This window comes from Centroberyx affinis, unplaced genomic scaffold (genome assembly GCF_046629955.1).
Source record: "Centroberyx affinis isolate AG114_WGS23_722 - 3 ecotype Tasmania unplaced genomic scaffold, CSIRO-AGI_Caff_v1 ptg000592l_1, whole genome shotgun sequence".
NCBI classification, from domain to species: domain Eukaryota; kingdom Metazoa; phylum Chordata; class Actinopteri; order Beryciformes; family Berycidae; genus Centroberyx; species Centroberyx affinis.
In genome coordinates this window covers 16,391-41,806 of record NW_027279232.1, presented here as the reverse complement: position 1 = coordinate 41,806, position 25,416 = coordinate 16,391, and the positions used below count along the sequence as shown (strand labels likewise).

General features: G+C 43.7%; 1 protein-coding gene across 3 annotated transcripts in view; it reads right to left on the bottom strand.

Annotated features, from left to right (window-relative positions):
* LOC139643394 (unconventional myosin-XVIIIa-like) overlaps positions 1–25,416 on the bottom strand; it is a 134,961-nt gene that overhangs the window by 108,381 nt on the left and 1,164 nt on the right. For all 3 annotated transcript variants that reach the window (XM_071518530.1, XM_071518532.1, XM_071518529.1), the window contains exon 2: positions 23,046–24,217. In XM_071518530.1, the coding sequence (XP_071374631.1) occupies positions 23,046–24,065 (1,020 nt within the window). In that variant the 5' untranslated portion in view covers positions 24,066–24,217. The remainder of the gene's footprint in view (positions 1–23,045; positions 24,218–25,416) is intronic.

Here is a 25,416-nt window from a genome sequence, read left to right as displayed (position 1 = left end):
CAGCTGCTCGCTATAAACAAAAATGTCAATATGGGCCTTCAAAAACCCATATCAGTCTTCCCACATCACCAAATTCAAGCTACTGCTGTCAAATAAAAGCCTGGATAGAACCTACTGGGAAACTATAATCATCACAAGAAGTGGCATGCCACATGCGCAACATTACATACACACCAGGTTCAGTGGGCGAAGGCGTGTACCATGTAAACTGGGTTCGAATCCGACCCAGGACCTTTGTCGCATGTCATCCCCCTCTCTCCCAGTCTTTCCTGTCTTCCTCTATCTTGAACTGCCTAATAAAAATGCCAAAAAATGAGTTTAGAAAGACGATAAGGGGAAGGAGGCAGATGTGTGTGTGTGTGTGTGTGTGTGTGTGTGTGTGTGTGTGTGTGTGTGATTGTGCTGAGACTGCGGCCATGCCTGAGCGAGCCCCTCCATGTCTCAGCCCTGCTGCAGGGTGGCAGATCTGGATCTAGGTCACGGCTACACAGACAAGGGGCGTGCGTGTCTGTGTGTACATGTACACATGTGACGGCAACAGACAGACCGGGAGAAGACTCTTAACCCATCAGTGTGAGCGCTCAAAACATGCCTCATTTGAGACGGCAGGCACACACACAGAGGTCGCAGAGTCGGGGCAGGGCAGGGGAAGCTGCTCTGTCAGCACCCAGCAGTCATGACATCATGTTGCCTCAGTTTCGTCTTCTTCTCATTGAGACGAGCAGCATTTCATACAATTGCAAGGAAGAAGCAAACGGCTTTTCTTAGCTTTCTACTTATGGATCTGGGTTTCAGGGAAATGCATGAACTTCAGTGGAGGACTCCGCCTCATGTGGCAGGACACTAAGAGAACTTGCATGAAATGTACACGTCAACATCACTGCAATCATATGGAGAATGTTTGCAGCTGATGGGTTGTGTTGACTCTGTGGAATGCCTTAAGCCATATAGGGAGGGTGCTTCTCTCCAGGAGACTCCAGGAGGAGACTCTTCGTACGCTGCAAATAAGTCCGCCTAACTGCCACAAACCCAGACCCATGCAGACTGATTCAATACCTTTATATAGGCAACCAGAGTTTCCCATACATAAGCTCATCTGTGGTCACAATATCGGCAAGCCACCACAAAATCAAAAGTTGGCCAATTTATAGGAATTTGACCGATCTCTAACACTGTGCCTAATGTGCACATCATGTCATGTTTGTCACTTGGCCATGCACAGACCAGTAGAATTGCACTCAATCCAACAGAGAGAGAGAGAGATAACATGAGTGCAGTGCAGAGAGTCAATGCATAATGCCCCTGATCCCCAGCTGGATTCCACTGGACACACTACTCTGTAGGTAAGAACAAGTGATTAATCCTTTACAGCCACCGCCACAAGTAAATTGTCAACCTATGGGAAACGCTGAGGCAACTGATACAGCTGTGGCCAGCTGCTCCGAGAAGGACTTACTGAATCTCACTCACATGCAGATGTGCCAAAGAAGAAACATTCTTCTCTCACAACAAGACACGCTCTTCACCCTTTCCCTCCACCCCCCCCCCCTCCCCACTACACAGCGAATCGACTCCACAATCACTTCTTGTTCTCCCTAGCAGGCTAATTCTATCTGGCTGCAGTAATCTCTGTGGAATGCGTGGGCAGGAGAAAACATGGACGATGCTCTTTACACAGCTCCCAAGATTTAGGTTTGGCCCCTGACCTCACATGCTGGGTCAAAGGTCAGGGGGGGGGGGGGCGGGCTACAGTGCACAGCGCGGTGACAGCCTGAAAAAGCCAATCAGAGGCTCGCGGCCACGAGGTTTGGATGTGATTGACTAAAAATCTGCGTGACACACGAGAGTAGCTGAATGCACTGTGTGTCTGAATTGATTAGATTACTGATTGGGGCGGTGAGGGTTGATAAATTAGCATCAATAGACATTAGGATGCTTTTAGGATAGCTTCTGCACATGTCAACTTCCATAATGGGTGCAGGCTTGTCAGGTTCTATTTAACATGCTTAATCAAACAATCGAAGAAGGCTGTGCAGCATCTGATAATGTAAAAAGAAAGAAAATGTCCCTCCAAATGGGTCAAAAATGTAATAAAACTACAATGTAATGAAGTCCTGGATAATGTAATAACATCACATTATTGCATTAACTGTCTTGGCTTAAGCGACATTATTATTACATCATCACTTTAAAAAACATGTCACACCCCTTATCACCGATTAATGTAATAATGTGATGTTACTTCATTATACAGCAACCTATTACGTTAACAGGTCACATTTTTAACCCATCTAGAAGTTATTCTATCATCTGGTAGTCATTACGTTATTAGTTGCTACAGGCTTACATGAACACAAAGTGATGAAAGCTTATGTAGACACCGAGACACACATCAACACACAGCAGTATAATGTAGTGAATAATGAGCCCAGTGCGCAGCCTGTTCTCTCTGGTTGACAGAAGCCCCAGGCCTTAGGTCAACTGAGGGATAGCAGATAACGTACACTGCCATTCACTGGCCTATTTGTTCACATTGTTCACAACGGTGCCGCAGATAAGCCGACTGGCGCTGGACATGTGCTGTAGTATGGTCTTTGAGCTGAGGGTGTAGCCTATACTGTATGTGTGCTAGTATCTGAGGGAGTGACTGGGTTGTGTGCGAGTGTCACATTAAGCTGGCGGTGTGCTTGCTGCAGAAACTCATTTTGCCTGGTTTGTATTAATTCAGATTCGTTTGTGGAGGAAAACAAAGCACCTTGTCCCTTCCTGTTTCAGTGCCTTTGTTTACATCTCTGTGCCAACATCTAACACTCACCTCTTCAAAATGAATGTAGCGTTTCCCATACAACGTCAATATTTGGGTGGGCCGCCCAGGTAAAATGACAGCCTGCTGAGTCAGTTTTTGTTTTGGAGTAATTTCGGTGCCGTGATGCATGAGGCTGGGAATTCTCACAGATGTAGTTGTCAAACAATCACGCTTTAATGCTGCCAAGCGCCGGAAGCATGTTAGCGAGCTATAATGACATAATTCATTGCACCTATGATGCAGCGTATCTCTGCTCCTTCGAGCGACAGAGTGTCTGTGCCGCCACGAGCCTGAATGGAGAGACAGAAACGTTGCTGGGCTTGCTAAACGAAAACGTCACACTGTATACATCAATCCTCTCACTGCACATCAATCACAACCAAGGCAATCGTGCAAAAGCCAGCCCTCTCCTTCAATGGTGTGCTTTTGTTTACCAAAAGTAGCTGACCAAAAACACAGACACAAATTACAAAACCTTACACAGAAGCCCGAACAATTAACTCCTCAATGTCAGAGGGACTTTCCAAGTCATGGGTAGAACGGCTAGGTCAAGCATGTTTATCTACAATCTAAAAAGCCCTACAGATCTAAATCGTCCAGAACTGCTGGAACAGTAAATAGTTGTGTGATCCCTGGACCTCTACTCTATGTTACTCACAAGACTTAAATAATACCACGACTGGAAAGTGCTGCAGAGGTGTCTAGTTAGCAAGTGGCCACTAAAGGACGATCACTTCTAAGAAGCAAGGGTGGCTATGTGCACACTAGGGAGACCAATGTATTGATTTTTCCTGTAAATCAGTCTGTTATTAAAATGGGATCTGGTCCAGCCCACCTCTGATATGATGGATATGATGCAATTTGATTGATTACATTCGTATTGTAGAATTGACCAATACTACACTGATCGTCTATGGGAAGCCCTTAACCGAAATTGATTCTAATGGGGAATTTTGATCCGATTCCACAAAGGTTTGCAGTTTGAGCGTCCCATGATGGTCTAAATGCCGTTTCAGAAGCTTTCCCACCCTGACAAGAATACAATTCTGAACACTTGTAATTTTGGGGGGGATATCATGGAAGGTGCTTGCTCCTCGATTGTATAATTTCCTCCTAAATTAAACTAAAGACCTCAATAGTAAAAATAACATCCTTCCAAATGCCCCAAGGGGAGCGCAAATGGGAGTTCCTGTACTCTCCGCCCCTCCTAGCTTTGAAGTCGCCATGGTCAGGCTAGACTGGTTGGACAGACGCTGGAGACGGGAAGTGGAAGCGCCAGACCTCCTACAACTGCAGGTGGGGTGGGAGGGGGGACAGTCACTTCCTCTTCCTGGCTTTCGGTGGCCTGAGATGGTCATGTTGATCATCAGATGTGTCCCTCCAGTTTCTAGCAGTTTTTTTTTTTTTAAACCCGTGCAGGCGCCCTCAGATCAGTAAAGAGGATTGCATGAATATTTCTATTGGTTCTATTGTGAAGAGTGTCATAGATTTAGATGGTTCATCATCTCATTACAACTGCTTTAGTGGCCCTTGCTCCATGCTCAGCCAGTTATCAGCAGGTTGAGAGGGGCGTGGTCTTGTGCACATGCTTAACACTATGGTACAACCGGAGCTTTTTTTTGGGGAACAAATATCCAGACTACAGGTCACCTCATTAACTATGCATACTGGTGACCAATCAAAGCATTCATTAAAATATATATTGGTCTAACCTTAAAAGACCTCTTGATATCAAGCTGTGACAACTGGTGCTTTAAATCCGCATCTACTATGAGTCGACATCAGACAGCTGACCCTCCTTCAGAGCTGACTGACAGTTTGCTCCCCGAATCACATTGCAGGGAGACAAGAGGCGCGTTACCATGGAAACAGCTCGTCAGGAGCCCGGCTCTGCGGTAAAGGCACTTTGCTCTCACTATGCTGCTGTGTCATTGTGCTCAATAGGGAGGGGAGGGGGAGAGCTGACAGTGTGGTTTCGAGCTAACAGTGGCCAGTGCTCAGACGGGCCAAACAAGCTGTGGCATCCGACCGAGGCAGTGACAGTGACACTGTGTTACTGCAGCAAAGCCCTCTTTCTCTTCTTTCTCCCTCTGCCAGGAAATAGTGCCTCCCGCTTTCCACTTGAAAGTGAGATGTGTAGCGTTTTAGACTTTAAATGTCTCAGGCAAAGCTAACTGGGAGTGTGTTCAAACTCCAAAAGTCAATTTTAGCCAGAAATCTCAGCACTTGGCTAAGAAATCGTTAAGTCATTGGTATTAATCAGGTAAGGAAGCAACAGGGTTTATGGGAAATGTATAGCACCTTTAACATATTAGCTCATTACATTATATTCATTCATTTCTTATTCATGTAATGGTTTAACCTTTCCTCATTATGTTCCCCTCTGACACTGAAGCCAAGCGACTCATTCTAATTTCGCTGAGTGCATCTGCTCATATCTCCGACCCTCCCTTCTTGCTCAACTCTTTGTCTCTCTGACAAGACTGTCCTTCGCCAGCCTCTCCATTATTCATTCGGCCCGCAGCATCTCTGTAAATAATTCAGTTAGCGTAAGGAAGAGGACGGCCGAGTCACCGAGCCGAGCCACAGCGGCGGCGATGAACTCGCCATGCCGCTGCCTCCTGAGCCGCTATATAAAGCAACGCAGTGGCGCACCAGTGAGCAGCCTGCATGAACAAAACGCCAAGGACCGGGAAGGTGGGAGGGAGATGGGCAGATCAATTTTCAGTCAAACAAGGCAACAGTAAACAATCCCCCCCCCCCGTCTGGACTAATCGGTACCAAATATGTCATCTTGTGGTTGTTTACTGTGTGGGACAGGTAGAACTGGAAAGGACTTGTCATTCAGTGGAAGGGACCTTTTGAAATGGACGTATTTATTTAATCATTCACATCATCATTCATAATAGGTGAGCTGATATGATGTGAAAGGACACTAAAATGCACTAAAAGGACAAAAAAAAAAGGAAGATGAGGTCGCACTGAAAGATAAGCTCTAGGGTGTGTGAGGGTGGAAACAGGTTAATAAAATTCATCAGAATGTCCTCTACCTTTTGTTTGTCTTTTGAACCCACATTGGCTGTAACTAACACAGCATGGTGCGAACAGTCTATTCCCAGGAGTCAGTGTTGGCTGAAGTGCCCGCTCTCACCAGTGGTAAAGAACAATGGAGGAGTTGAGGACTGCAAAATAAATGGTATGAGCGGATGGACAAATGGACAGTGCTGCTCGTACTTCTACAGTACACACAAGTATGAGAAACACATGCACGAACACAGCCAAGCGCTCTCTCACATAGATACAAGCCGGTCCCTCCCAACAAAGCAGCAGTCCTCACCATAGAAGCGCCGACTTTTGTTTTAGGGCAGCCTTGTCCATCTAGTAGGAGACTAGCTGTTTAAGAATATCTGTCCCGGTCCAGACATGTTATTTATGAGTTGTGACACTACCGAAGATTATAACTTGACGGCTCAGACACTGAGAAGGGGCAATTATGGGACTCAAGTTCAGACTGAAGCAGAAACTAAATGCAGGGAGAGTTGATTTCACATACAACGGTGACTAACGCTTTTTGAGCCCGGGACAAGCAGAGAGCTGAAAAGTTACGTCAAACGAAACAATCAACAACATGGTAAAGGAATTAGATTAAAAGCTGGACTTCTTGCTGTAAAAAACTGCTATCAAACATGCATTCTTTCTAGACTGCTACTGTGCAGATAATCCTGACTGCTTACTGTACTGTAATTTGCCACTGTCACCACTTGGATCTCAAGCGCTGCCAATCATTACCTTACACCTGACCCCGGAGGAGATTTTCATCATGTCCTAGTGCACAAATCAGCACATTACAGAACAGTGCTGACAGATGTAGGACAACCTGCCGCCAGCAGCAGTCAGTTAAATGATCATCATTAGGGTTCACCTGATATGGGGTTTTGAAGGCCGGTATTTCTATGTATATTACTATGTATTCTGTTTCCCCCAGAATTGTATTCTTGTCAGGGTGTAAAAGCCTCTGAAACAGCATTTAGACCATCATGGGACACTAAAACTCTCCACTGAAAATACATTTATGCATAAAGAAATCTGTGATCAAGCAAACTGCATCGTGTCCATCATATCAGAGGTGGACGACACTCACTGACTGATTTTTAATAATATGGCCAGTATTGGCTCCATATATCAGTTGAACTCTAACGTGCAGTCCCACTGAGCGGCATCTTTCTGGATGGGGCGTAACTAAATCCAACATTCAAAACACCTTTCTGCATTCCGTCATCAACACAGCCTGTGTTTACCCCAGTGTCTCTTCCAGTTCATTTAACTCTACCTCCCTCTCATGGTGCCAGCGGTGGCTAATCCCTCTCTGTGGAAAGGCGTGGGGATTACCTCCCAGCACGACCGCCAGATCAGCCCGACTGGAACATCTGGTAGAAGACTGAGATGCGGCTACTTAGTTATGGGAGGCTTATGGAGGACTGGGCAGGAAGCGAATAAGTAGGGAAGAGGATTTAAACAAAAAAAAAAAAAAAGGACTGGTGTTAGGTTAACTCTCTTGGGTTGCACATTACAACACATCAGGCTCGGATCTTCTTAGATAGCACAGTGTGCGTGATGGGTGGCGGATGAGTATCAAGAGGTTCTGGATTGTGGAGGCAGGGTTTGAAATTCACACCCATCCAAGTGCCAAATGCCAGTAAAATATAGTCTTTGTGTCTTTCTCTGTGGCAAGTCACTTCATGATGAATTAAAAACTTGATCTACTGTATAAGTGAGGAAGTTTGAAGTTCTGTTTTTTTGTCTTTTTATTGAATCTTAAGCACAGTACCTGATCCTTTATGTGAAATGAATTTATGAGTGTGTGTGTAGGTGTGCGTCTTCCACCAATTGTGTGCCACTGTGACTCAGTCCCATTGCGCACTCCCCGTCTTATCACATTCCTATCTCTAGCCGTGTCTGTCCTGTCCTGACTGGTCTCTGAACACTTAAGCCAGGGACGTGCAGAGCCTCCGTCAGGGGCAGGGGGCTCAAAGGACAAAAGGGGCACCTGTAGCGCTCACGTGGGGTGGGGGTGGAATATCTATAGATAAACTACAAAGCATGACTTGGTTGTATTTGCCTGTGCTGTTACCACCCTAGTGATGTCATCGATATTGAGGTAGCGACGTTAAAAGTCAGTATCAAACTTCATACTGATTTCACCCCGCTTTAGGAATCGCGGTCACAGATTACATAATAAAGAAAAACAAACCGCTGTATTAAGTAAAGAGATAATTCAAGACATGGCAAATCAAGCATTGGCTTTTATCGTATATGCATTGGGGAAAAAAAGAACAATAATCTTACATTTGTCACGCAATCAACAAAATCCTATGTGGGGCAGGATTTCAACAGTCATAATAAGTATGTTAAAATTGAATGAGGGCTTAAGTCTATAACCCACACACTATGGGATTGTGGAAACACTGGGATAAACAAGGCCTTTCGATGCCCTTTCAACATCTGAACCACCGTGAACCATCATCAAAAGTAATACCATGATTTACAATGCAAACACCCTAAGCAAAACAGAGGCAAAAACACAGTCAGCACAGCTTGAGCCTATGTACTCTGCTCCCATGACAAGAAACTCACTGTACAAATCTTTTAATGTTGAAAGAGCTGGTGAGTTTAAACAGATAATAAAGGATCTTGTGACAACTCAACAAGGAGCTGTCTTTAAATAGCCTATGTATTTGAATATTTAAGTATGTCTAAATATTTTTTGTCATGATTTTAAATAGGTTTGGATCCTGTGAACCTGCTGGTTTGACAGTGGACTAGTGGACTTTGGAGTGCTTATAAAGATTTCACTTGTTCTCTCTGATTTCCATTGTGTATTGATTTTATTTTTGACTTAATAATAAATAAAACAGGGCATTCAACAAGAGCTGCATTAAAAGCCTAAGGCCAAACAGAAATCATTGTGTTAGTACATTACAGTATGTGGATACAGTAAGAATCAGAGGAATCCAGATGTAATATTTCACTGCAACCACAATAGCTATATAAGGGATCGTCGAGAGAGAGTGGAGGGAAAGTCAGTGGAGCTTCGCCTGGAGACAAAGACATTCCATCCTTTTCAGGAAACTGTTTCTATTTCCAGATACTTAAGTTAGATGGAATTACACCGTTTGAGCACGGAGGGGGTTTTGTTAACAGGAATCAGGCTGGACTGAGTGTGTGTTGTACGGACGGGTGTGCATGCTTGTTTACGTGTGTGACTCACTATCTGTAGCCAGGAGATATGCCATTTCACCCCACACACACACAGAAATAAACATACCTCACATAGAGTTAATGTTAAGTCCTAAGTTTTGTCACAAGAAACAAGATGGGATACACTTGTAATACCTAGGATGTAGATCAGTTTCTAAGCTGGTATGTAATGAGGCATCTACTTCAATGTGTTGAGCAGGATGGGTTCTGTCTGCCCCATCAGCCACTTTGGTACATGACAAACTGCAAGTTAGTCATGTGAGAGTTCTGAATAGGCTGGATAACAATCTGTCACAAGGAAGAGATGCTTTGGTACCTGTCTTGAATAACGTGTTGTTTTTGCTCTGTCCAAGCAGAGGTCCATGAGTGGCCAAAAGGCAAAGCTACATCACTGCTTGGTCTCAGGACAGGGGGAACAGTATACACTACAGAACACAGTATGAGCAAAATATGCATGGCTCCCCTGGGGGTTTTCAATGGACATCTGGGTATTGAGTTGAGAGGGGATAAAGGGGATAAAGGTCATGCAGGGCTGTAGGACTTTGGTCCGGTCTCAGGACCACTTCTCAAATGTCTTGGAATTAACTTACTTGTCTTGGACTTGTCTCGGGCTCAGACACTATTGGATTGGGGTTAATGTAAACTAGATGTAGCTAGACAGTAGTGAATGGGTTATAAACTCCAGTTGACATTGGTATTCTCCTTTAAGCAATATTTTTACATTCGGAGAGAAATATAAATAGTTTATTACCTATTTTGGTAATAAAGACTAGTTTTGCTCTGGTCTCAGTCTTGACTTGGACTCGACCGCCTTTGGACCTGGTCTGGACTCGAACTCGACTAGACCTGATCTTGGAATTGACTTAGACTCGAGACTAAAGGTGGTCTTCACTACAGCCCCGGGCTCATTCAAGGTTTTCATGTCACAATAATGAGGGCTGTGTACAGCAAGAATACCAATTGGCTTTCTACTGCAATTGTTTTTTCTTTTTCCATTTAGTCTGAGAACGTGGCACTAGGATGACTGGTGAGAATGAAGAGAATCCGTTTGTGTCTGTGTGTGTGTGTGGTGATTTTCTCAAGAAACCGATAAAGGCGCATCCAGACGAGACATGGAAGCAAATTTATTCTGTCATGTGCCTTGGGCCATGAGGGCATAGATTAGTCTGTCTTCCTCTCCTCCCTCCTCCCCTCTCCTCCCTGATTGAAATCTCCATGAGTGAGAAACCAGGAGGTGGAAAGGAAGAGGAAGCGGACGTCAACATCAGCACAGGATGGTGGCGAACGTTCAGACACACAATAAAAAAAAAGAAAAAATGGCACAAGGGATCGGTTTGACTGGGAGTTTTGTATTGTCTTCTTTATGGGCTAAAGAGCATTGGCAGGAGAGTGAGCTGTTCCTAGATCTGCACCTAAGCAATGGAATACTAGTACAAATCTTGGTTTGGCGGTTCACTTGGGCGAGCAGTAAACCACAGATGTCCAGCACGAGGGAATGTGAACCAACAAAACTTGTCTCTCTTTTGTCATAGCAGGCAAACCCTAAACGCCTAAAGCATCTACATGTTTGTCATTATGGTCTCAGATATTCGAAACCTCTCAGGTCGAACAAGGTGGCAAATTTTACGCATTCCTGGCTGTCATCTCATCAGGGAACAAACTAGAGCAAACTCTATTGTCTTCATGTAAGCCAAGAGACCATCAGTTGTTGCTGTTCCTGTCTAGGCTCAAATATATGACCGGTTGACTTTGCAGCGAGACAGGATGAAACCTTAATGATCCCCATGGGGAATATGGCTGGCTGTAGCAGGAAAAAAAACATAATAGGATTTAGCAAAGAAAATAGAAAAGAAAGAACTGAGAGAATGGGACAATCAAACTTAACGCGACCCGACAATTCCAACGTATCAAGAATACATTAAGTACAAATATCAATGAAAAGTATGAAAATACAAACTGACAAATTACAGATGTTTGAGATCGCACAAATAACCACAGAACATACTAGGAAAAATGAATGAAAAAATGTAAATGTGAAAAAAATGAAATAAGCAGCATGAAATAAGGGAGAAATTAGAAAAAATATCAACATATGCACAGTACATGATGTGCAAAATGGGATTTATAGTCACATGACCTGGTCAACAGAGGGCTATAAATATGTGCGGAAAGTGTCTAGGCGTGGAGACATGAACCGAAGCAGAAATCAAGTTCCCGCCCCCCCATCACCCGCTTCAGAACCTCATTCCCTCTTCCTTCATAACAGCATCTCCAGGGAAAAGGGTCAGGAAGTGGCCTATTTGTTCCAAAGCAGATTCCACAAATACCAGAGTGGGACTTTAAGGGAGAGGCCTGCTTCCCCTTGCTTCCAGTCAGCCTGTCAAGACAAGCGAACTTGGCTTCTTGCTGCTTTAACCTCCCCTCTCTCTCTCTCTCGCGCTCTCTCTCTCACGCTCTCCCCTCCCCTCATATCCTTCTCATGGCCTCCCCTCTCCTCCCAATCGCTTCTCAATCTGGACTCCCGCTGCAACGCTCGGATGGTCGAGGGGCCTCAAAGCTCGCTCGACCTCTGGGGGAGTTACAAGCTGAGATGTTTCCCCAAACATTTCCACATTGTGTGATATATTATCACAATTAATAACAAGCTTGTGCCTGATTGGGAGAACATGGGAAAACATCAAACAAGGCTATGCCACACAAGAAGGATGCTGGTTTCCACTATATTACTTACCAATAATTCAGATAACAAATGTGCTTTCTTCATGGGAAGTGTTGGGAATTTTCCAAGTTATACAGTTGATGTGGTAGTTACATCATGTGGATGTACATGTGGATATGCAAGTTTAGTACATCATTAGTGTAGGTTAGGTAACTTTTGCCTTCACAGCATACATTAATGAGACAATTTTTTTTATTTCATTCCATCGGTTGCACATTTGAGTCAGAAATTATGGAAGTGTGTGCTTCTTTATATGTAGAAATATGTTTGCTAACCTGGTTTAGATTAGATTATTACTGTGTAATATTTATTACTGAAGGTAATCTCCTTCATTACCAATTGTAATACATTCTCTATGTTTATCCATATGATACAGCACAATGACACATTCTAGGCACAACATTAATTTCAATGGGTAACATATTTCAAAGGACAATATAGTATTTACTGCATGTGCAGTCTCCAAGCCAAGTTCATTGATGTCATTCTGTTTCTTTATCTAGTTATGTTTAATTAATCACTGAGTGATATTTATTTTCTATCCTAAGTGGTCTGTGGCAACATGAGCCAGGAATATCTTACTGTTGGAGCTAATATTTATGCACCTTTTCTTTGTCCTTTAGTCCAGAATCTGTATAGTGTCCACAGCCTAACTGTGAATGCCTACATGTTGCAGTCATTGTACCCCTGTCATACAGAGTAAAGGAGAAAGTCATCTCAACCTGGAGACATTTCACTCTAGATTAGGAGCCCTGTAGTGATCAATATGATCTCCAGCCAGTCTTAGATATCAAAAGGTTCCAATCAAGTGAAGGGAGAGGGGTTTAAAATCTATTACAATGTAGACACACCAGTATGACTAAGACAGTTCTTGTTGTACAATGCCAATTGCTTGTTTCCATAGCAACCGTGGGTACCCACCATGCCAGGCCTCTCTGTTCAGACATGCCTATCCTCCCCCATACTCTGCATCCAGATGGCTGCTGTAGTGGAGCAGGGGGCAACTTGGCTCGCAGGAGTGAGGAACTGCAGGCGGTGAGTGAACTGTGCAGAGTGCTGACACCTTCAGTTTCTTAATGCCGCTTTTCCTATCTTAACTCAACAACAGACTCACACATGCCCACAGTATATTCTACACTTACACTGTTTTCAGCAACCTTTACGGACTCTAAGGTGTCAAATCTAAATCTCATGTCAGGGCAGGTCTAGCCAGGTCTGTGGAAACATAATACCATATGAACCTAACATATTAACTTAGCATGAATCCTTACAGTGAGGGTAGAGCTTAGCACAGAGCTAGTACCGGTCAGTCTAAGGCCTGGCTGGTCAACAGAGTAGCTACAGAGCAGGCCAGCTGGATCCATTAATCACTTTGTTTCACCGGGTCCATTGGTCGCCACTTCCTCTCCATGCTCTAGTGCTTCCTCTCCCTCTTCACCAAAGGCTACAAAGCAAGGGAGCATGATACGTCTTGACTATCAATTGATATCGGGTAAATTATATGTGTTGTTCTGGCAAAAAGGAAAGGTAGACCGGCCCACAATGAAATGTGGAAATGAAGTGTGGATAACAGATAAAGGCTGTTAAGGCAGTGGGGTACTTACAATGAAGTCAAACATGCCCGAAATAGAAACGGCCGGTGCATGCAAATGTGTATGTACTCTCTGCGGCTTCGTTTTGTTTATTTACACTCCACGTCAGTGGGGAGCATGACAATTACAGAGGTAACCGTAACCTAAGGAAACCGAACAACAGCGAAAAAGGCAGCTGAGCCAATATGATGACTTAGAAGCCGTTTGATCGGTCATAAAGGTGCAGGTATCCTTCAGCAAGCTCAGCAAGCCGAGCCTTCAAACCATTCATTTTGAAGAGTTGACCACCAGATGTTAGCACAGAGGAAAAGGAAATGGAGACCCTTTTCCAAAAGACAGCACAACCAATCACATGACATTTTAGACCAGTTACAGACGGTCAATGCAGTAGTTTCGTCCACCATTTTTGTTGTGCAAGTTAGAGATGAAAGATATTGACTACAAATCTAATTGTGATTACTTGACAGAATATTGCAATTGCAATTTAAGCTGCAAAAATATATATATATTTCAGTGTACAGGATTTACTGAGTTTGAGTATGATCAAGGGTTTTCACCAATATTGTTCTTGATTCATGGACCAAAGATACCTGCAGCACAAAAACACCTTGTTTAGAAATCAATTTTAGACGCCCCATTCTTAAGAAATTAATTGCAGCCTCTGCGATTTGGAATTTGCAGAAGTTCATATTGCGACTTCTATTTTTTTTTTTCCAATTAATTGTTCAGCTCTAGCGCAAGCCTGCCGAAATTTGTTTTACAGCAAGTGTACTTTGTCACTGATCACTGAGGCTTCCATTGCTTCTTTGAGTTGATACCCGGGATTGAGAGCGAGAAAGAGAATTCAAGATTGCACAGGTTTCTGGTAGGCTGACACAATCACCCAATGGGAAAAGTTCAGACCAACTGATCTAGATGTGCCAGACTGAAATACCATGCTGAGGTTACTTAAACCCCACTAGTGGCAGGAAATACTTGAGGTCTCCCCACCTCTAGAGAGAAAAAAGGCCAGCAAATATTTAGGCATTTGTTATAATATGAGTTGGTGTATACGTTTCTAAAAAACCTGAATTATAACAATGATTTTTGGAATGTAGGCCGAGTAAAGAGCGGTGGAAGGGGTGGAGGGAATAGAGGAAAAATGATGTGGACGTCTGAGCCGAATTGTTTGAGCGCAGGGAACAGAGATGTTTGAGAGGCTCTAGATACAAGTGGAAGCGAGTGAAATCGGAATTGCTTCCTGAGTGGGGTGAAATAACAAGACGAGTGCCAAAGGTAACAGGCGCTGCTGAGGGTACACTATGGTGGACGGCGTAGGTTGTGATGTGGGTGTATGTTAGTGAGAAAAAGAGTGAGTGAGAGGACTGACACATCCAAAACATGGATGTGCATCAGAGTGTCCATGTGTTTCCCAACCAGCAAAGAGTAAAGAACAGGCAAAGACAAAACTTCCAGTATGCAGGCAATAGCGTATACCTTACCTGCCACTGGCCTAATAACTGAGCTTGTGACATGAACATCTTAGAGGGAATGTACTCATAAATCAGCTAATTACAGATTGATCCACAATCAAGTTGCTATTGCTACGCTAGCTGAAATAAAAAGCCTCAATGTCAGAGAGCCAGCACCCTCAAATGACCACCAGAGGACTCTTAAAGGCGGTGTATTCTGCTTCGATGGTGTTCGTTGTTTTATGAGCCTGTATTAAATATTCAAATGAATCAAATTGCTCCCAGACAGTTGAGAGCTGATGCCAAGGCATCCGGAAATACCAGAGCCCACTGCCAAAGACTGGAGGAGAGGGCTAAATGGCAAGTATGAGACAGAAACTGGGATGAGCTGAAAGGAAAGAGAAACACCGATACCCGAGTTTATAAAAGAGAGATCACAATTGGAAAAAAAATGAACAGAAATGAGTTATTGGGTTGAAAACGAGGAGAGAGCTGGCTTTTGGGGAGGACAAAAAAAAATTGTACTCCGCAGCTCAAATGGATGAAACCACACTGGAAAGGAGAGAGACTTAACAGTGCTATTAAAACCAACAGACAGCTAGTAGAAGGAACTGGAGGAAAGGACAGGGAGTCCTAATCACTGTGGCCCCTCCAGGAATTTGCAGCACTGAATGCTGCACATCAGGTTTTACTGGAGGCATGCAGTGACCTGGACCAGATTTCTGCTCATGGTTTATGGTTTATGCAACACTTCAGGTGGTGCTGTTCAACAGAAGTCTGTACACCCAGACGGTCACATAAACACACTTCAAGCCTCTAAGCTAGGCTCAGCAAGTGTTACAAGTCAGACTGCTAAATCCATAAGATCAGGAATCAACAACTTGATTATAGTCAGGAAGATTTGAGGATTTTGACCAAAACTGAAATAGTGTTGACAATAGTCGCCAACCCCACAGGAGTCCCAATAAAACTAGGCTTTATTACAATACATACCGCTGAGTAAAAGCTGAAGAAACCAGAAGATTACTAGTAGTTTAAAGAATTCTTTGTTGTCAAAACATGACAAACCTTACGAGTCCTCTGGCCAAACCACACTTCATTTTCAACTGTGCTAATTAGCAGTTTGCTTGTTAACCATAAAGTGATTGAAAATAGAAATGCAAATCCCATTTCACATTTCAGTGTCAATTCGTCAGAGCATGTGCATACTACTACAGAAAAATTCAAATGGAAATTCGAAGAAAATGCTATTGTTTGATTGCATTTTCATTTTCCAATTTGCATTAACATTTGAATAAAGTAGAAAACACGCTACCGAATACCAAACTGAACTGTGCAGTCGATTCAATATGCCACTACAGTTTAGTCCAGCTCCTTCCACAGTGCCACAACAAAATAACACCACCAGCATTGCTGGAATGTAGTGGAAAGTTCCCACCAGCCAGGCTTTGTGCTGTGGGTCAGTGACACATCAGGGTGGAGATAACAAATTACAATTACTCTTGTTACTGTAATTGAGTACCTTTTTTGTACTTGTACTTTTCAGTATTTTTCAAGGTCAGGTATTTTATTTTTACTTACATATGTTTTGACTTATACATTTTAAATTATATTTTTGTAGGCCCTCCATAAGCATAGCATCAGAAATGGCACGGTACTGTTACGCCTTTATTGGCCGATCAAAAGAAAGCCTGAGGGGGGTGATGAGAGAGGGAGAGTCAATGGCTAAGTAAAACTAGGTAAGGGAAAGATGGAGCTGGTGAGTGAGGGAAAGATGAATAGGTTAGGGAGTGTCAGGAATGTCATCAGACCCAAACCCATGGCCTGTTTACATTTACAGTTCTGAAAACACTGAGGATGTTATTGAAGAAAAGAGGGGTGTTCTGTACAGACAGCAACACTAACACATCCCTAAATTCTTAATTAATTTTACTTAAATAGATTTTTACAGCATTAATTGTACTACCTAGCAAAGTAACAGTACGTCTACTTATGAAGAATATGACGCAATTTGATTAATTCCATATTTATTGTAGAATTGATTAATACTACACTGGTTGTCTTTCGGAAGCCCTGAACCTGAACTGATTCTAATGAGACATTAGATTCCACACAAGTAAACTGAAACCAGCTCTTACAGGAATCTATTTATCCTGTTGTCTGCTTATACCAAACCCCTGCATGTAAAATCTATAGTGACTGTATGCTATGCTATTGCTTTTACAGCAGATATGGCAAAAAAGCAAGCTTTACCTCCCTCTTCTCTTTATTACCCAAGCAGACTTTGTGAACACTGGTGAACACAGCTACATCTGATATGGAAATACGCATGAAAGTCAACCTCCAACACACACTCACGCACTCTAAGGTTAATGGTTATGGGAAGCTAAGCTGCTTACAGTTTACACACCAATTTCTGCCATTCATTAGTTCTGGATTCACTTCTTCTGTGCACTTTGGCACCGCACCTGGTTTTGTGCATGAGTGTGTTATGCATGCGTGTGTGTGTATGCGTCTTTTCTGCCAACATCTGGCCTACAGCTGAGTCCAGACTCTCTTCACTGCCACACCTCTACCAGATAATCTTTATTGCAGTCACAACTGTTTGTTTGGGTTAGTGCTTACCGGCAATGCACCAGCACTGCAGCAGCATCAGCACATATCCGACCATACAGAAGCTCTGTTTCCATCGTGTTCCCATCCAACCGCACAGTAGCTGTGTTTCCATCCAACTGTCAAGCTAATTTTGAGCACATTTTTTGAAATGTCACAAAAAACAAAATGCAAATTACATGTTTCTGTAGGCTTCCTGAATGTAGAACTACGTCAAAAACACATCCACCAGACAAAATGGAAAGAATCTTTCAAGACCTGGTTAGTATTGGTCAAGTTGTTATTGTTCGTTAAGTGTCAGCTCATGTTGGACATATTTCATGATGTCATCCAAGGACAAAAACAAAGAAATACACCAGTGTCGTGACTTGGGATTGGGCAATCGCATTGGAGCGCTACTTCAGTCTTTATTCTACAAATTCTTTTGCCAATCTATCACATAACATCTTCATCAACAAAAATCTTTTCCGTCTCAAGCAAGCTTTTCTAATTAGATGAATCATAATTCACAAAAACATACTTGGATGGAAACCCAGCTACTGTCACTGTCAACATCTGGTCAAAAATTAGCATTATATAGCATTTTTCTATTAGGGCCCGGCGATCAAGCAGCCAAGACCACACGTACCACAAGAAATAATATTCTCATCTTATCGAAAGACCTGGACCTCATTCACATATTCACAGTAGCGCTTCACAGTCTCAACTCTGCAACACTTGAGGAGCAGCTCTGCAGCCATTTAGCAAATGTGCCTTATAAAAACCTATTGCATAGACAACTGTCCTCATAAAGCAGAAGGGGGAGAAGTCGGTGGGATCGGCCAGTAGCGGCTTAATGCTGCAGGAGAGTAGAGAAACCTTGGCGTGGAGTGTCAGTTAAACAACAATACGAAGCCTCATTAAAGACACACATTTGTATGCAGCAACATGTGCGACTAGACTACGACTCAGTTTCGGGCAAGGTCCCCTTCACTAAAAGTATACCGCCACCTTCAGCTACATTTGAGCCAAAACGAAACCTTATCGTTTGTCTTGTTTGTGTAAAGGTCTCATCCTTCCTTGCCCCATCCCAGTGCTTGTCATAGGATATCCTGCCCGTACGGGCCAATGGCTAAAAGAATAGGCGCATCCCGTCTGTCCGGTTCCAAGTCTTGATTGTATGTTTATGTATTCAAGTTTCAGTAGAAGACAGCATTCTTTACAAGTCTCCAGATCAGTCTAACTCTCATAACGGTTAACATATGGCTCCTCACCAAGGCAAGATGCAAGGTCAAACTGCCTCTATATAGGCTAACTAGCACATTCACTGCCCTGCTCTGAATCATGTGGTCATGGTGGTGGTCTCCAGGTTGTACTTCACCATGTAGTTATAAAACACTCCTATACGCTAATAACACCAGAGAGGCTATATATTGAATTTTGATATATTGAATTTCAATATATCGTCCCATCCCTAACAGTAATGCAATAGAGTTTTGCTTCCTACTCTCTATAATGTGGCATAACGGTTTACATTTATCATGCAAATTAATGGTCTAACATATCTAGTTTTGAAAAATATAGGTCTATATGACAGGAGTTACACAAACCAAGAGAAAGGCGTTCACATTGGACACCTAGTGCTAGTGTTGTCATGATATCAGAATTTTGACTTTGATGCCAATACAAAGACTAATATCTAAAATACTATTATGATGCTATGGCAATCAAGAAAAACCATCACAGAACAACGGTCACTGAGATGCTAAATTACTTGTGTTACCAGACTGACTTTGTAGCAACTTTTGCACGGGGGTTTTGATGTCGGTTGGGTCTTTGTCAGCTCCGTAAGTGAAATAGTTCCATATTTGGCTCATGGCACCGGTTTTGTCAGCCAGTTTAAGTGGAGCGGGATCCAGTTCAAGACGTTGTGGACTGTTTAATGCTGTTGAATGTTTTCAGCTGTTTGACTCGGACCGCTGCAGCACACTGTCAAGAGCCAGACTGAGGCTCTGTCTATCTCCCGTGTTTTGAATGTCATTCAATTTCATTCAAAATAATCGATTCAAGTATCAAAATTATTAAATGACTAGTGGAAATATTATTCCTATGTACAATCACATTATTATTCACCCCTTGTCATGTGGGTTGAATAAAGCGAATGTTATCACTGGTTTAGGGAGTTGTTCCAGGGATACAATATGCAGAAAAGTGGACAGCTGCCATTGGCATTGTGAGCCGTGCAACCTGGCAGAATTACGCCAGCTTCCCTTTTGAACCCATTGTCAGGATTAAACGATGGCCGCTTCTGTCGGTTCTCCTTTATTTAAACAAGCAGTCAAGCTGTTGATATCCGTTAAAGTGGACAAAAGAGACAGAGACAAGCATGCTGTTTTATAGACGCACAAATTAGCTACACACACTGAGAGATAGGCACATGAACTTAAGCCGAGGCAAATCTGTGTGTGTGTGTGTGTGTGTGTGTGTGTGCGCTTGGTGACCCAACGCCGCTTCGACACTTAAACAAAGCTCCCTCCGGCCTGCACTTCCTGTTTGCACGATGGAAATCATTATGGCAGCTCCTCACAAGACACAGAACAAGTCTCTCTTATCCATTCGGAAGGGGGATTTTTCCAAGAAACTACCCTCGCTCCAGAGTCATTCATTCTGTCTCCCTTAGAAAAAGGACAACATGCGGCCTATGTAGTCACTCCCTCCCTCCCTTAGCAGATGAATTCAATTGTGGTGAGGAGGGAGATTGGAGTGCCTTTCATTCTGTGTCACAAGGGCCCTTGAACCAGAGCCAATGGAAGCAAACAAACAAAGCCCTCTGAAATTGCCAACCAGTCCCTACTGGAAGATGGAACTGGCCTGGGCAGCTCACTGTGTTATTGAGCTGCTGTTAATAGCAAACAATGATAAAGACCGAGGATTAATAAGAGGGGGTATGGGAGGAAAAGAAGAGCTGGGCGGACGCACTGGTGGTCTGCAGAATGTGATGACGGGGTGTCGTAGGGGAGCGAGATGCGAGGTTGTTGAAAACCGAATGGCAGCACACAGCCCAACTGATGAGTCTGCGAGAGGAAAGTTCACATGCAACGAACAAACTTCACTCCAGCTTCAAAACAAGACTATGGGAGTTCTGTGGTCTGCCATAATCGGAGACGAGGTTGAACTGTCTTCTTTGAGTAGAAGTCAAAGTTGCAACCTCATTTGTCCCAATGGCCAATCAGATTGGCAGCAAGAATTAAAGAGAACATTACATAAAGACATGAGGCCAACAGGCACAGCAAACAAAAGATACAGCTGATTAATGCCAGTGATTGGATTCTTCCCACATGTTAACGCCTACGGCTAAAGAAGTTCTTCAGATTGTTTGTCCTGTGCTAGATAACAAGCACTGCCTTGTGGATTCAAACTGTAAATAAACCGTTCTGTATTTTTATCCGTCTACATCAGAGTGTGAATACTGGATGAATACTCGATACACTCTAATGTTAACAGTAAGCTGTTGTTCCAGGATAACCAAGTGGTACCCTGTAGGCCTACTTATATTGTGCTCCAACAGCCGAGGCAGCAACATCCCAAGCCTTATCTATTTTAATGTTGTCTTTGTAGAGACAATTCTCTCTCTCTCTCTTAAATAAACATCTAGGGTATTATTATTTATTTTCGTGACAACTCAATAACAGACGCAAGTGATAACTGAAAAGCAGATATGATCATCATCATCCCACAATAACTGCTGAATTACACCATCATCTGCTATGGGAGCAGCGAGACTGAACCGATGGCCAAAGGGTCGTACCTTAAACACAGAATGGAAGGAATGATATGAACTGTACTCTGCTATCTTACTGGCCACATTCACAGTCTTCACAAGGGGGACTCTTCTCACAAATGCCAAGTCTTAAAGGATAAGGCTGGTGTTTTTTAATGCATTGCTTACTGTCAACAAATCCTATGAAAATAACAAAATCAACAATGATTTTGTTTTGCCAACAAGTCCAGTCCATGTAGCCCGTGCCCAATGCAGCCATGTCCCAGCAGCCATAGAACTCCATTGTATTAAAAAAAACGATTAAAAACACGTCAAAGAGCCATGCCGTTGCTCTGGGCAACATATTTCATCATCGTGATGCACCGGGCCAGACGACTTTTTCCTCAAACAAATTAATAAGCCAGCTGTAAACACTTTGCATCTCAGAAAAGTAGTTCCGTAGCACCGAAAATAGTCCCCGGCGTAATGAAGAATTTGTTCCCATTTGAATTTGATTTGGTAATAACTACAACAGCCTGACTTTTCATGGTAACAGTTAGTGTTTTTTAAAATTGAAACTATGTCTTTGTGAGCTGTATTTCAAGGTCTTTAGCTTACTATTGGAGCCAATGACTTCCAGGTTGATGGCTAAAAACGATACGTGGGAAGTCAGAAAGTAACGGGAGTAGAGCAAACGCATTGTTGATTTTGTTATTTTCATAGGATTTGTTGACAGTAAGCAATGCATTAATAAACACCAGCCTTATCCTTTAAAGGGGATATTGTAAAAGGCGTGGTGGGTTTTGGGGGTTTGTGGTGCATCGTCCCCGAGTTTTGAGAAAAGCTCATGGTGTGGGAATGGATCCTTCTCAGTGTTATGATTGGGTGTCTCCATGGACAGCTCAGCGCTCTTAATCCCAGATACAGCTGCAGAAAAGCATTTTGACACTCAATGCCTGTAATCCCAATTTTGTTGTTTTAGTCAACAGATCTGCTTACAACAGGCGTACAATACTTGACCTTCCAATATTTATTATTCTAACAAACATCTGTAATCACTGTGAGCACTGTTATTATGTGGCTGATAGTACTTTAAATTACTTTTTGTAAATCTAAGCCAAGGCCAAAACAGCCATGAGAAAGAGTGGAGGTAGCATAAGGATTTATCTAAAAGGAGAAACACACATTATGTCAAAAGCTTCCAACACACAACACTAGTCAGAACTGGTTGCAGACAGTTTGAAAGGGACCACACTTTCAAGTACTTGAGCAAAATATGTACAGTATAGAAAAGTGGTGCATAAAATACACACTAGGCTCCAATAGCCTCCTCTTGACACCAAGAGGGGCAGAAAAAAGCTGGCTGAGGCACTTCATCTCCCACATCATGGTCACATGCTTGCAGAGGAAGGCTTAGGAGCATTGTAAACATTACAGTATGTTGAGGAGAAGGAGAGAAATATAGAAAGCCTTGTCAACGAAGCAGCCTCCAAAATTCTGAGTCTGGGACATCGCTGCGTTTCCCTTACAGTGATTACACTCGGTCAAGTAAAGTTTCTGACATTGCACACTTGAAAAATTGTGAGAAAACAAAGCTAGACCGTTAGAGTGGCTGGAGGAGATGAGGCTCCTGTAGCAAAGCTGTGAAGGGAGGAAATGTTTCTGTTAGCAGAAAATTAACCGTGGTCAGACAGGTTTATTGATATTGCCAGTCACAGACCAAGACCTAACCAGCTTGGCACTTGTGGCATCCCATAAAATGTTCCCTGCAAAAGAAATTGTGTTCACCTTTAACTCAAAGCACCCTAAGGGAGTAGGTTTGGCAAACTTTTGATATTTGTGTGTATAAAGTGGACAGGCTGCTTACATGTCTGGCCTCCCTGCGCAGTCCCTCGGTGTTCCTCAGCCAGCAGCGGCTCAGCTCGCTCAGCTCCAGGATGGGCTGTACTTTCAGCCGGACCGTGTCTCCGGACTGGCGGATCATCTCCACGATTTCGTCCCGGCTCTTGCTCTCCACGTTGCGGCCGTTTATCTCCACCAGCCTGTCGCCCGGGACCAGCCCCAGGGCCAGGTCCTTCGTGCCGGCGCCGGGCTCGGCGAAGTGGACCACGCGCCTGTAAACTCCTCCGTCGGGGCTGCGGTCCAGCATAGTGGTGCGGCGCAAAGAAAATCCAAAGTCGCCGGTGTTGCGGCGCTGGAGCTCCAGTTCGCGTGTCTCCGGAGCGGTCGGCGCAACCACGGCCGGGAGCTGCAGGTCTGCTGGGAAGGTCTTGTCCACCACTTCGGGAATGCACACTTTTTGAGCTGTTGGGACTTCAGGCTGCTGCTTGAGGCTTTGCTTACGCAGCGGGTCAAACACCTTGGTTTCCACCTGCGGGGAGGGAGCGGCCGAGTTCTGGCCCGAGGGTGTGGAGCCCTCCGACGGGCTCTCCTCTTTGCTCCTTTGGGAGAAGGAGAAGCGCTTCATCATCTGACCAACCTGCGAGGAGTTCTGCTTGGCCAGCGAACCGAAGTGAGCCACGCGATCACGCACCGAGCCCCGGTGTCCATCCTGTCCTCCTCCGCCCTCGCCCTTCAGGTCATCGGTGGAGCTGGCGGCGCTCAGCTGGTCGTCCAGAACCATGCTGCTGCGGTTACTCAAACCGTCCGATTCAATGTCGGTGAGGGTAAGCTCATTGCTACTGGCTACTTTGATGGGGATGGGGTTAGAGATCTCCAGTTTGTTCTTGGACTCCCGCTTGGCCTCCCTCTTCAGGTTGAAGAAACCACGCCGCATACTCATCTCTTCCAGGCTGCGCAGCTCTGCTGCGGACATCCTCTCCTTCTTGTCTTTCTTGTCTTTCTTCCCCCCATCCTTCTCCTTATCCTTTTTCATTAGATTGAACATGTTGGTGCACTCAACACAGCACGTCCCACCAATGTGGCTCTTGTTTCCTCAGACAAAAAGAATTTTCCATACAGAGGTAGAGATCCAGTTGACTGGTCAAGTCGTTTTGTAATGACCAACAGGGACCTGAAGGTGACACCTATTCAAATCCCCTGGGGAGAGAGGGAGAGAGAGCAAACTGAGTCAATCTCCCAAATGAAAACATCCTGCTAAGGAAACCCTGAATCCCTTGTATTTCATGATTGTAAAAACAGACAAGAATATCTAAGGGCATTGACGAAGTGTGTTAAATGGCCTACTGTCCAGCTTTCCACAGTGTATGGGTACAGCAAGTTTTGAATTGTTGTGGTGCACTTCATTTATTTTGCTAGACAATTTCACAGTCTCAAAATTGAAAAGGTGAAATCAAGCAAGTGCTACTTATGTTTTCTCTCAAATAGGCTTTTCAAAATATATACAACTCATTTTTGCCCAAGTGTCTCAAGATTGTTGCTGTGACTACATGTGACATCTGTAAGTGGCCTTGCAGAACGTAGACCTACATCACTGATGACCTCAAACACTTTTACAGTCTATTAGTGTACCATAAAAACTATCACAAACTGAACATGGTCAAAAAAAAAAAAAAAAACTATTCTACATTACAGTCAGAGGCCCATTAAAGGAGTCTGGCATGAAGAAAATACATTCCTGGCTCACATTTAACATGTGCCTTTCCAAAACCTCAAAAATCAGGGTGAGATTGTTCCTGCCGCAGGCCGACACAGGCAGGCAAGCAGATACACATCCTTCAGCCTGGTTTTCATTAGCTGCTTTAGTGCCATAGAAAGAAGAGCTACTCATACCCCTTTCTCCACGGGGTAGCATAGGCTGGAATCCCAAACAACCAACCACATCGTCCCTAAATTATAGGTAACGTGAGGCATGGATCTTTCTTATTAGGGATACTTTGTGCCCCAAGCATTCAGCTGGACCGCAAAATGTCAGAAGGCCAAGCAAATATCATGTCATTCAACTGTTGTCAAAGTCTAACTGGTGCCTTATAGATCATGAACATCAGGTGACTGAGCTGTGTACAAGTCAGTGATAAAGGAGAGGCAGAGCTGAAGGTGTGGCAAAACTTTCTCTGGTGCCCATTCCACCAGCAAAGTCATCACCAAAATTGAAATACAGGCCTATGTTATTCATCCTACTGTGTTAAAACATAGTGATGTTTGGAAAATAATAAGAATTAACAATCCTACTGCTTTTCAACTCTTATCAGTGATGTATCTGTCAAAGTAACTGTCATTGCCCTACCTTGCTTGTCCAGCTCTGATATTACTATCTCGCATGAAGGCAAATCGAAGGC